The sequence below is a fragment of the Pseudopipra pipra genome, chromosome 15, assembly GCF_036250125.1.
Source record: "Pseudopipra pipra isolate bDixPip1 chromosome 15, bDixPip1.hap1, whole genome shotgun sequence".
NCBI classification, from domain to species: Eukaryota; Metazoa; Chordata; class Aves; order Passeriformes; family Pipridae; genus Pseudopipra; species Pseudopipra pipra.
The window spans coordinates 9,778,327-9,789,774 of record NC_087563.1 but is presented as its reverse complement, the minus strand read 5'-3'; the positions used below and the strand labels follow the sequence as shown (position 1 = coordinate 9,789,774).

General features: G+C 46.8%; 1 protein-coding gene across 2 annotated transcripts; it reads left to right on the top strand.

Moving 5' to 3' along the window:
• Positions 1-701: 701 nt before the first annotated feature.
• Positions 702-6,672, top strand: BOD1 (biorientation of chromosomes in cell division 1). Of its 2 annotated transcripts, XR_010434519.1 has the most exons (5): positions 702-923; positions 2,149-2,273; positions 4,452-4,652; positions 5,863-6,010; positions 6,535-6,672. XR_010434519.1 is itself a non-coding variant. In XM_064671771.1 (4 exons), exons 1-3 carry the CDS (start codon positions 717-719, stop codon positions 4,648-4,650), a joined length of 531 nt encoding a protein of 176 aa, XP_064527841.1. In that variant the 5' UTR covers positions 702-716; the 3' UTR covers positions 4,651-4,652; positions 5,863-6,672. The 2 variants fall into 2 exon arrangements, 1 of the variants encoding a protein (XP_064527841.1); XM_064671771.1 differs by having other exon boundaries at positions 5,863-6,672.
• The last annotated feature ends 4,776 nt before the right edge of the window (positions 6,673-11,448 follow it).

Below are 11,448 nucleotides of genomic sequence, written 5' to 3'. Positions count from 1 at the left end.
CAGGTGCAATCACAGTGATAAATGACAGCACACACAACCCTTGCCCAGGGCAAACCCCTCTCCAGGACTGGTGTCCAGAAGGCCTCTGCTGGTTCCCTTCCTTTGTGTGGCAAATGAAACTCCGGTCACAACGGAAATACAGGATAATCCCACACAAACTGATATTTTTTTCTGAATTTACACAAGTGCTGCACTCACTACGGCACAGAATCCACACTGGAGTCACAACCCGGCTGGAAACCCACTGCCATATCCCGATATCCTGGCTGATAACCCTCTGGGACAGGGGATCCCTGACCCTCCAGCTGCACATCTGGAGCATCTGTGCGATGCTGAGGTGCACCCGTGCCCTCTGGCTGGCTGACCCTTCGCCGGAAGGACACGAGGAGCAGAGCCCTGCGTGCCCGACACCCTGTGACCGCCCTGGCCGGGTTATCCCGGCATCCCCATCCCCATCCCCATCGTTCCCGCACAGCCGCCGGTGCAGCCCACATGGCGCGGCGCGAACTACAATTCCCATGATGCCTCGCAACAAAAAACGCGCCCGCCCTCGGCCCAGCGGGGCGCGCCGCGGTGCACGCCGGGATTTGTAGTTCTTTACCGCCGCTCGGCCGCCCACGATCCGTAACGCGCCTCCCGTGGAGGACTCGCCTCCCCGTGACGCTCCTCGCCGCGGTGACGCACGCGGGGCGCGCCGGCGGCGCGGGGCGCGGGCCATGTCGGAGAGCGGCGGCGGTGGCGGCGGGGCCGCCCCGGGCGGGGGCGGCGGGGGTGGCGCGGGAGCCGCGGGGCCCGGACCCACCGACCCGGCCTCGCTGCCTCCCGGCGACCCGCAGCTCATCGCCATCATCGTGGAGCAGCTCAAGAGCCGCGGCCTCTTCGACGGCTTCCGGCGGGACTGCCTGGCCGACGTGGACACCAAGGTACGGCCGGGCCGGGGATCCCCCGCACCCCGCGGGTCCCGCACTCGGGGGCTGCTCTCTCTGCCCGCGGTGTTTCGTGGCCCCGCTGTGACCCCCACCCGAGGCTGTTCCCGAGGAGATCCCGGCTTGGAGCGATATCCACACCCCAGGGGAGGAACAGGCCCGAGAACAGGCTCAGCCTTTCATGTCCCAGCCCAGGCCTTATTAGGAAAAGAGTTTCCCATAAGAACAGTGCTACTTTTTAGCCTATTCCTGTATTTCCAGTACTCATTCCTGTATTTCCAATTTTCAAACCCAGACACTTAAACCTTTCTCTAATGAGACTCAGACTGTTCTGTTTCTCAGACACTAATTCTCTGGCATTAATTTCTTCTCAGCCACCACGTGAACCCCTGAGCATTTGTTGTCCACATGAAGTTGGGTAGTTCACAGTTGCCCTGTCAAAATTCAGCACTTGTTGGATTTTGCTTTCCCCAGACTTTTTACTCTTTCAGCAAGAGCCCTGTCCTGGGAGCTGCAGGTGTCATCCAGGCCCAGCAACAAACCACTCCTGGAGCTGTCAGGTCACCTGCACAGAGCAGCTTTGTCAGTGCTACCCAGGACAGACACCACACCTCTGTCACCAGCCCATCATCCCATATGCACGTCAGACCCTGAAATATAAATGTCACCCTTTTGTCCTTTCCTTGCATCCAGGATGTGGATGGTCCTGTGTATTTATATGGGTTTGTCAGTTAAATTCCTGTTAAGTGCAATTAAGTTCCCTCAGATAAAACTCAAATAATTATCTCCTTATTCTTATATGTTCTTAACTTCTCTGTTACTGCCACAGAGGCAAACAATTCAAGTTCTTTGTTAGTGAAATTGCTCAGCCAGTTTCCAAGGAATTCTGTGATGGAGGGTTTGCAGACAACAAGAACTTTACTTAAACAACTCCTGTCTGCACAGTTTTCATTTCACTAAGTAATACCATGAGCAGACAACAATTTAAAAACCAATCTGTCCAGATATTTGAATTATTGTAACAACACCCTGAGTGTTCTGTGCCAGTTGTGTTCTCAGGCAAAACAAGATTCTCTTTGTCCGGAGAGTGAAAGGAGGGAGAATATAGACAACAGAGCAGTCTGTATGTGACAGCAGATGAATTGTGAAGGGCCCTGGCAGGACACTGCTATGAGGTATTTTAGCTGTTCAACTGGATTTATTTTGATTTTTTTTTTTTTAGCCAGCCTATCAAAATTTGAGGCAGAAAGTCGACAACTTTGTATCGACCCACCTGGACAAACAGGAATGGAACCCAGCCATGAACAAAAACCAGCTACGGAACGGGCTCAGGCAGAGTGTGATTCAGTAAGTGAGCACAGTCTGTAAAATGGCATTGAAGCTGCTGGATAAGTAACACATCCCCTAAGCCAAGTAAGAGTTTGCAGAATTAAGCTTTTCACAAGACTTTCTGCCGTGCTCTCCTGAGTTTCATTGTAATAGGGGATGCAATCTCAAAATGCACATTATTACTTTATCTGAAATTGGTATTTTTGATTGGTGAAGTGTTTGTATTTGCTGTCCTGCCAAACTATTGCTGCAAATAGCCAGTGCTGTGCCTGATGTACTGAGCTGAATGACCTTGATCTGTATCTTCAGAAAAGGGAAGAGACTTTAAAGAAAGAATCCTGAAGATGCCAAAGCTTGTGTGTGTAGACTCCAACCACTGTCAGGCAACAATCACCTCATCTCTTGCAGCAGAGAGAAGCTTTTGTTCAGCTATTTTAAGATACTACATTGAGGGCCACCAAGATGATCAGCCTTTCCTCCTATGAGGAAAGGCTGAGAGAATTGGGATTGTTCAGCCTGGAAAAGAGAAGGCTCTGGGGTGACCTAATGGTGGCCTTCCAGTACCTGAAGGGAGCCTGCAAGAAAGATGGAGAGAGACTTTGTACAAGGGTTTGGAGTGACAGGACAAAGGGGAATGTCTTCAAACTGACAGAGAGTACATTTAGATTGGATATTAGGAAGAAATTCTTTACTGTGAGGATGGTGAGGCCCTGGCACAGGTTGCCCAGAGAAGCTGTGGCTGCCCCATCCCTGGAAGTGTTCAGGGCCAGGTTGGATAGGGCTTGGAGCAACCTGGGATAGTGGAAGGTGTGGAACTGGATGATCTTTAAGGTCCCTTCCAACACAAACCATTCTGGGATTCTATGATTCATTTCCAGCATGAAATCAGAGAAAGCCAGATTAAACTGCTGCTGAAAGAATTAGGTTTAGTATCTCTTGCTGCTGCCTCCTGGCAGTCTGAAATATGAGTTTTGGCTTATTAAAAGGAGAAAACCTTTATGGTAAAAGGCATGGGGAGAGAGGCAGTTGAGAACTCGATCATGGCACTTTTGCTTCTAAGGAAAACTAACAGAATGTCTGGGACACAGAACAAACTGTTTCAAGAGCACCTCCTAGAACCTGTAAATCACAAGTATGTCACATTAGTCTGTTTAATCTGTAACTAGAGAAGGGATGTTCTCCAATAGAAGTACAGAATTTCCTGTCATTACTCAGAGTCCTTGAGATACGTTTGTCTCAATGCTCGCTCTTATTTCATGTTACTGTACCACAAGAATTAAGTGGATAGTTGAAGAATGTTACATCAGAGGGCCTGTGGTGAGTGTAAAGTGCTCTTAAGCAGGCCATTAGTGTGAAGAGTATGCCCAGTATTGGGGAGTTTGAAGGGTCCCTGTCACTCCTGGAGTTGCAAGACTGAGCTCTGAGGGAGTCCAGATATGTTTCATGCAGGTACAGCTGTGCTGTCACCTGGAGGTGACACGATGTGCCCTGACCCTACACCCTCTCACTCACCAGCATTCATGGCCTTAATAGTCCTGTGGCTCCTTTTCCCAGTGCCAGGCAACATCTCCATTTCCTGTCCCCTGCTCCCTTGCAGACATGACTTAAGCCTTCTAGACAGCCTGTGCCCCACAATCCAAGAGTCTGACGCAGCCCCTGAAGTAATAAGTCACTTCAATTACTAGTGTTCAGTCCAGAAACTTTGCTGTGTGCTCAATGTCTTGTTTTTATAATTAATACCCATCTGTCTAGACTAACAGTTACAAGGAGCGAGTGGCAGTCCTGTTATTAGGGGGCAGGGCTCTTCTCCCTCTGGTCAGCCAAAGAAAAGATTGTGCTCTCACCTGCCCTCCTCCTCAGAATAGCTTGTTTCTCTTGTTTGTGCCAAAATGTGTTTGTTTGCTTTCATGTTGACCTCATTTCCACATGAGCCCTATTAAAAGTGGCTCTTGTCCAACGTGCCATTTAAGTACCTGGGAGACCAGATGTGAGTTGTTAATTCTGTAGGGAGCAGTGAGAGGGGGTGAGGGGAAATAGGTGATTGAAACAACTCCCTGTTAAGGATCTACTGAGTAGGCTGCAGTTCTCACCATGTTAATGCTAATTGCAGTTGACAGGAGGGCTCTGGAGAATTACTGGAGGAGATGGGGAGAAGTTTTTCGGAGGAGCTGAATGACTTCTTTGTCTTTGTTCAAGGTCAGGAATGCTGGAAGCTGGAGTGGACAGAATTATTTCTCAGGTGGTGGATCCAAAACTAAACCACATCTTCAGGCCCCAGATAGAGAGGGCGATTCATGAATTTTTGGCTGCACAAAAGAAAGAGGAAAGTGTGCCAGCTCCTCCTCCAGAGCCTGAGAATAAGGATCCTCCTGCTCCATCTCAGGATGCCTCCTAAAGGTCTTGTATCTCTGCACTTACTGCTTACATTTTTCATGTACCTCATCTCTATATAATGCAAGATAGAGGAGACATTGGTTCTCCCTGGCTTGGCAGGGAGGACACTTTGATCAGCAGCGTGTTGTCAATGTCACAGTCATCTGAGCTGCTCCCACTGAAGTGTCTGCTAAAAATACACTGGGACTGAAGACATAGGTATGATGTAAAACAGCTATCAAGGAACACTGTAGACTCTGCCAGTGCTGATTTTAGAGCAGGCCAAAAGGCCTTTTATTCCAGTAAAGCACATCCAAAAGAAAAAAAAGCATATCCAGCAGTGATTGACTTGGAATTGGCTCGTTAGCCTTCAGAACTATATCAAATGGATTAAAAATATATATCCTTTACTGAAACACAGCCAAAAGTAGAGTGGTGACAAGTTATTGTGCTTTAGCATTGAAAGGTTTAGATATCTCTTCTTTGGAACATACACTGGAGTGTTGAATTGTTAGTGACCGAAATAATCCCCAGTCGAGTAAGGCTAACATCTCTGGGGGTGAATAAGTTCATTCCAAATTAACTGGTTTAAATAGAGCAACCTGTCTCTTTCCAGCTGAAAGGACTGAGGGTGCCTTTGTTGCAAACAAGTTCATTCTGGCTTTTGTGATTAAAATAACTCCAGGGACCATAATTGCTACTCTGTCTTAGCACAAATGACTATGTGCCCATCTTTGCTAAGGCCCTGGATCTAAACCTTGGTTTGAATATTGAGGCCCATGTGCACACTACTGAGGAACCACTATCTTGATGGGAAATTCCAGTCTGCAGCTTTGCTGGGGAACCTAAAGCCATACTGCATGAAAGGAAGTTAATTGTCAATTGTTCCATCTGCCAGGCTTTCTGAAAGCAAAACTATTCTTTCTCATCTGCAGCTGATTTATTAAGAAGGAACAAGTAACCTACAATAGCTGTTCCAATGCTTGGAATTAGTAGAGCAACTAGCATGGGGTTTGGCTCAACAGTGTAAGTTTTAAGTGCCTGTACTGTCATCCTGAGTTTTTTACCTTTGACTTGCAGTTTTAAGGCCTGAGATCTTCACATTTATGTGGTTCAGGTAGTTTAAAAGTCCATTATAACCCTCAGCAAAGTGCAACTGTTAATGTATTCTAGTCTGTCCAGATGCAATGACTTGTACCTGTACGTCCTCTAAACTCTCTTTTTTTTCTTGCAGGGAGTTCTGATACTGAGCAGCTGCAGTTGCAACACGCCCTGTTAGATTGGCAATGGATTGCTGTTCCCTTTGGTGCAGGACTGCTGTCTGCCAAAGATGAATAACCTTTATCAGACCTGTGGGAAGGCATTGAAATGGTGAAATTCAGGTGCACCTGGAGTTCTGTGTGCAGAGGCACAGCCAGAGTGTGAAGATATTTTTGCTGTGAACTGCAGAGAGCAGCATGTATTCATTAGTCATGGGGGTGGGAAGGAAAAGGGAGTTGGCTGTTGTCTGGAGGGGGTAGGGAAGTGGTTTGAGATGATACTAATAGCATGAAGAAAGGAAAGAGGTTTTGGGGTGGGATATTCAAGTAAGAGCTGTCAGATGTCCTTGGATACAAGCCAGATGAGAGGAAGCATCTTGCACCTCGGCTGCATAACACAGCATTGAGTAGCAGATGCCAAGTCAGGTGTAACTGCCTGCTTTAGGAAGTACATTTCCTGTTTAAAACTGGAAATAAAGCTTCAGGATCAATTATCTAGATAACCTCTGTTGCATCACAGGAACACGTTTACAGTTGGCTATGACTATAGCTGATTTAACTCTTATTTCCTAAGTAGCTCTGGGAAGCAAAGGGCAGCAGAGCAGATGATCAGCTTAAAGACTTCTCTTTCCTGTGAAATTTCTCAGGTGCCTGGTGGAAACTGTCCTATGCTTTCAGCTTGAATGCATGCAGTGTCCTCTGGATGACAGTCAAATAGAGAATGTGATCAACTATTCTGCCAGCAAATGTCCACACCTTTTTGCAATAAAATATTTCAAAAAGCATCTCTGAGCCCTGGCTTTTTTAGATTTTTTTTTTCTTAAGGAAAAACTACTTAAAGAAATCCCAGAGTCCCGATTGCTGGAAACCTGGTGAAAGTGTGACCTTACACAGCTCATGGGTTAATCCAGGTTTAACAATGTGGGCCTGTTTCATATCATGAAATAAGATGGTTATTAGTATTCCTTTCCATATAAGATGTCTTTAAAAAAATCTAAAATATCATGAAGACTGAATGAGTAAAGGACTCTCTCCTCAATGTTGGTTTGGTGGTTAAAGACTGCTCTCCAAATCAGTAGTAGATGTTTTTCCTTAGAGCCTTAAGGGCAGCTCTTGGCAGAAAAAGATCTCTTACCTCCTTGGTAGGGTGTCTCGACCACTTCTTTGAAACTGAGCCATTTATTTGAGGGTAAAAATGGTTCAAGACTCTAGAAAGAGCAAATGAAAAGGATTCTGACTGTGCTTAGGCAAATTCTGTATTACAACAGCAGTAGCCAGGGAGCAAGGACACCAGTTCAGTTGCTAAAAGTAGCAAGTAGAACTGGATTTACTGCAGCGAGGGGGGAATCTGAACCTGCATTTCCTACCTGACGAGTGCTTTAGCAGATGAGTTAAGGAGAACAGACTGAGCCATTGTGGTTTTTGAAAGATTTCTCCATTGTTCTCTCTTGACTGTGGTGCTGTGTTAATCTGAGCACTGACACTGCTGGTGCCTTTGGCGAGGCTCAGCCTGTGCACAGCTGCAGTGACTATGGGAACCTTCAGAGCAGAACTGAAGCACCTAATGAGTTCAGGCAGTCAATCCACATTTGGGATCATAGGCTTTAATGTTTGAGGTCTGAAGTCCTTGCTTTGGATCACAGCCTTGGAAGTAACAAGCTTTGGAAGTATACCTGACATAATGGGACAGTGACAAAACTTATGGTGAGGAGATGGTAGAGGAAGAGCCCTTTGATGATAAGCATCTGTCCCTGGTGACTGATACAATCAGGATTCCAGCCTCAATAACTCAGTGATAGTATAGAAATCTCAACACCAGAACAAAAGAACAAGTTTGTACCCACTGCAGAAGTGAAACTGTTCCTGTAGCAGAATGTTGGACTAAAGTTAGTGTACGATTCAGTTTTTGCTGTGCTGGATGTGTTAAAGACAGTCTGAGGAGTTTGCTGAGGCAGAGGGGCCTAAGACACTTGAATTCAAGAAGCAGTTCTCACATTGTGCAGACATCTCAGTATAAGCAGCACTTGCAGCACTGCAGAACTTTCCTTACTTTCACACCATCTATGTTCCCTTCTTTCCTATCAAACCCTGGACTGCAGCCTTACAACAGTTCTGGTGTCTGTTACTTTGACAGTGTCCCAAATGCTGTCATGTTAGAAAAACTGAGAGCAGAAATCTGCTGCCTTTCTCCCATTATTCCTGAAAAATGTAAATGTAATGCATATCACCAAACACACAAAGCAATTCAGGTTATTTTTACAAACATACGCATTTTAGTCCAAGATAAATTTAATTACAAGTACTGAGCAGGAGTTAAAATGATGAATAACGTGTTTCTAACATTCTTGAAGTAAAACTGATTCTGTAAATTACTAGTAGGAATTTTCTGATTTTTTTTTTATTTTTTCATGCAATTCTTACATAAAATAAATTGATGATTCCTGAGACACTGGCTATGTAACTGTTCTGTGATAACTCCAGAGATGCAGATAACAACCTGGAACAGGTTACCAACAGAGGAAGGCAGCCACCACAGCTCCTGATCATCTCAACAAGACCAGTTTCACCTGAGCACATGCGTTCCTGAAGCCCTTTTGCAACTGGAGAGAAGGTTTCTGACTGGGTCGTTTGGTTCAGGTTCAATACCACAGGTTCAATACCACAACATTAATTTAACATAATCAGTTCAGGAGACATCTCACCATTGTGCTGCTGAGTGACATGGAAAGAGTAACTCGATGTAAAGGCTTGAGCCAAGCCCTTCTCTGCCCTCATCAGCTGTTTTACTGACCAGTATCAAGTTCCTTGGCAGGTCAGGCACTGACTCAAGCAGATTTCACCAAAAGAAGCAGAAACAAAACTGCCATTTCTATGTGATCTCTAAGGTCCCTTCCAACCCAAACCATTTGATGATTCTGTGATTATGTATTTAGCCAGTTCCTGGTTCAAACTCACAAGAGACTGGAGCAGTTTAACTCTTTCACAGATATTTTGTGGTTTATACTGTAGTGAAAAATATATTTTACCAGCTTTCTAAAAGAGAGCTCAGCTCAACAGCTCAGGAGCAATCAGGGCCTCTCCTATGCACAACCACCAGCACTTACAAGCACAGGGACTCCCTATTCCCTTCCCTCCTTTTCACAGCGTGGCTGTTCGCAATTCGGCCGTAAGAGGGAGATAAACTATTACTGCATTTCTCCGTCCCCATGCCTCGGTGCAAATCCCAAGCAGATACAGAATTCCAAAGCCTTTGCTGACTCCTGAGTGAATCAACTCAGCAAGGTGTGGAAACAGCTCTCCCGAAGTGTTTCCACAAACTCCTTACTTGTCTAGTGCAAATCACACAGTAGATACTGTCATTTTCGAGAGGTTTCCAAGTAATAGGAAGCAAATATCAATTAGGATCAGGGGAAAAAAGTGAACAGCCCAAGTGATCAGGGAAAAAAATCAGATTTAAGATGTGAAACTATAAATCCTGACCAACCCAAATCTGTAACTCACTGATCTGGTCTGGGGTGAACAAGGTTGAGGCTAAAACAGTAACAGCAATGCCTGCAGCTCCAGCTGGTTGTGCCATGAGATTGTATCAGAGTCATTGCTTCAGTTCCTGCATTTTTGTGATTCAGGTGCTGAGCCCACAGCAGTGCCGAGTCAGCCTCAGGAACATGACTGGGCAGTAACCAGCTCTTGTCTAGACACCATCGAAGCCACGGCACAGAGAAATGTGCTACCTCAGCCATCAGACTGGGAGCTGCTCCACCAAAAATTCCCTCCAGCACTGGGACAAGCCCAAGGAAAGGCACCACAGCAAAATGCAGCAAGTCCAACCCACCTGTCCAGGCTAGGACCTCCTATTTCACTGATTTCATCTCGCTAACTCTCAAAAGAATTAGTGCCTTTTACACTAATATCTTTATAACAGATCCCTTTTTCTAAGCAAATAGGTAAAATAAAATCCCCAAACCAGTTCAGGCCTTGGCCCTACAAAGAATTCAAATAAGGACAGATGGCTGCAGTTTGCTTTGCAGGGCTGAGGCCCTTGGGAAGTCCAAGCAACTTCATACAGTAAAATGCATCCATTTTGGAAGGGATTTGTAACAGAAATAGAAAACCATTACCATGAGTTTCATATTTCATTGCAACTCTGCAAAAGGGAGATAAAATAATCCCGTTTCAGAGAACACTCATAAATTTCACATTTTCTACAAGGGGGCAGCACAACCGCAGCAAAAAAAAGAAAATCCAGCCGTAACTCTTCCCCCACAGCACTCCCTGTGAGACACCAAGGCATTAAATCACTCTTCTCTCTAGCTCCTCCTGCTAAGACTTAGTCCTCTAAGTAGTTATCTCCAACTTCTACCACCACAGCAAAACCAGGACTCTTTTGACCAAGACAACCAACCTCAGAGATCACCAACACCAGCCTGAGCTCCACACCTTCACTCACTGGCTTCTCCAACCAGCAAAAAACAATGCTACAAACGCAAGACCTTGCAAGAAGCACCCTACCGACACAAAACCTTTCAAGGAAACATAAATAAAGTCCAGTTCACCCTTACCTTGCTCTGGAGAGCTGTCTGCTCCGCTCACCCCAGGCTCTGGCACTCTCTGTGTTCCCAACTGACTCAGCCCCAGCTGTAGGGGCTCAGTGGAGCAGTTGATCTCACCTGCACCCAGGGCACATTTGAGCCCTTGTCTTCCTCCCCACCCCACCTCCCTCCCAGGGAGGGAGCTAAGCAGTTTCACCTGCAAAGAGATACAACCAGCTGTGACCCTGCTTGAATCTCCACTTCCTACCAGGGAGCTTGGACATAGCCATAATCTGATGCAAAAGTCCATCTTTCCCCAAATGGCATGGAAAAGTGGGGTTTGGCAGCTGCTGGCCCCACAGGTGATTCCTGACAGTTCCAGCTTCCCACTGGCTCAAACATGCAGAATTGTCAGGTCCCCGAGGCTGACACTGCTCCCCAAAATATCCCACCTGCTTCCTCCAGGGATGTCACGAGGGTATAAGGGGTTGGGGTTGTCAAGCAGCCACCCTCAGTGGCTTATTATGGGGACAGATTTCTTTCCCCTTTTTACCCACGACTAAGCTCAGTGCAGATTCTCCGGGGTACCGGAGGGTACTGGGGGGGGGGGCACCGGGCGGCCGCTCCATCTCGAGCAGATTTACAGCAGCCTTCCCAGCCCCCTTGGCTGTCGGGGAGCCGCAGGGGTCCGGAGGGCACGGGAGGGGGTTGCTGTGGAAACAGCACGCCCCGGTCAGCCGATATGGAGCCCCCCTCGCCCCCCACCCCGCGGCCGCCACTGCCGACGTGCGGGGCCGCGGGTGCAGCTCCGGGGCTGGGATCGGCAGCGCTGGGCTCTGCGAGGGGCAGGGGAACAGGAGGAAAGGAGTTTTATCAAAAAGACAACCTGATGTAGGATACAAGACATGGGAGTTTGTGTTTGGCTGCTTTTTTTTTTTTTTTTTTTTTTTTTTTTTTCCCGAGGAACATAAAATCACAGTTTTCCCGACCAAAACCAAAGTCTGTCCCCAAGACGCCACTATTTTGCCGTTT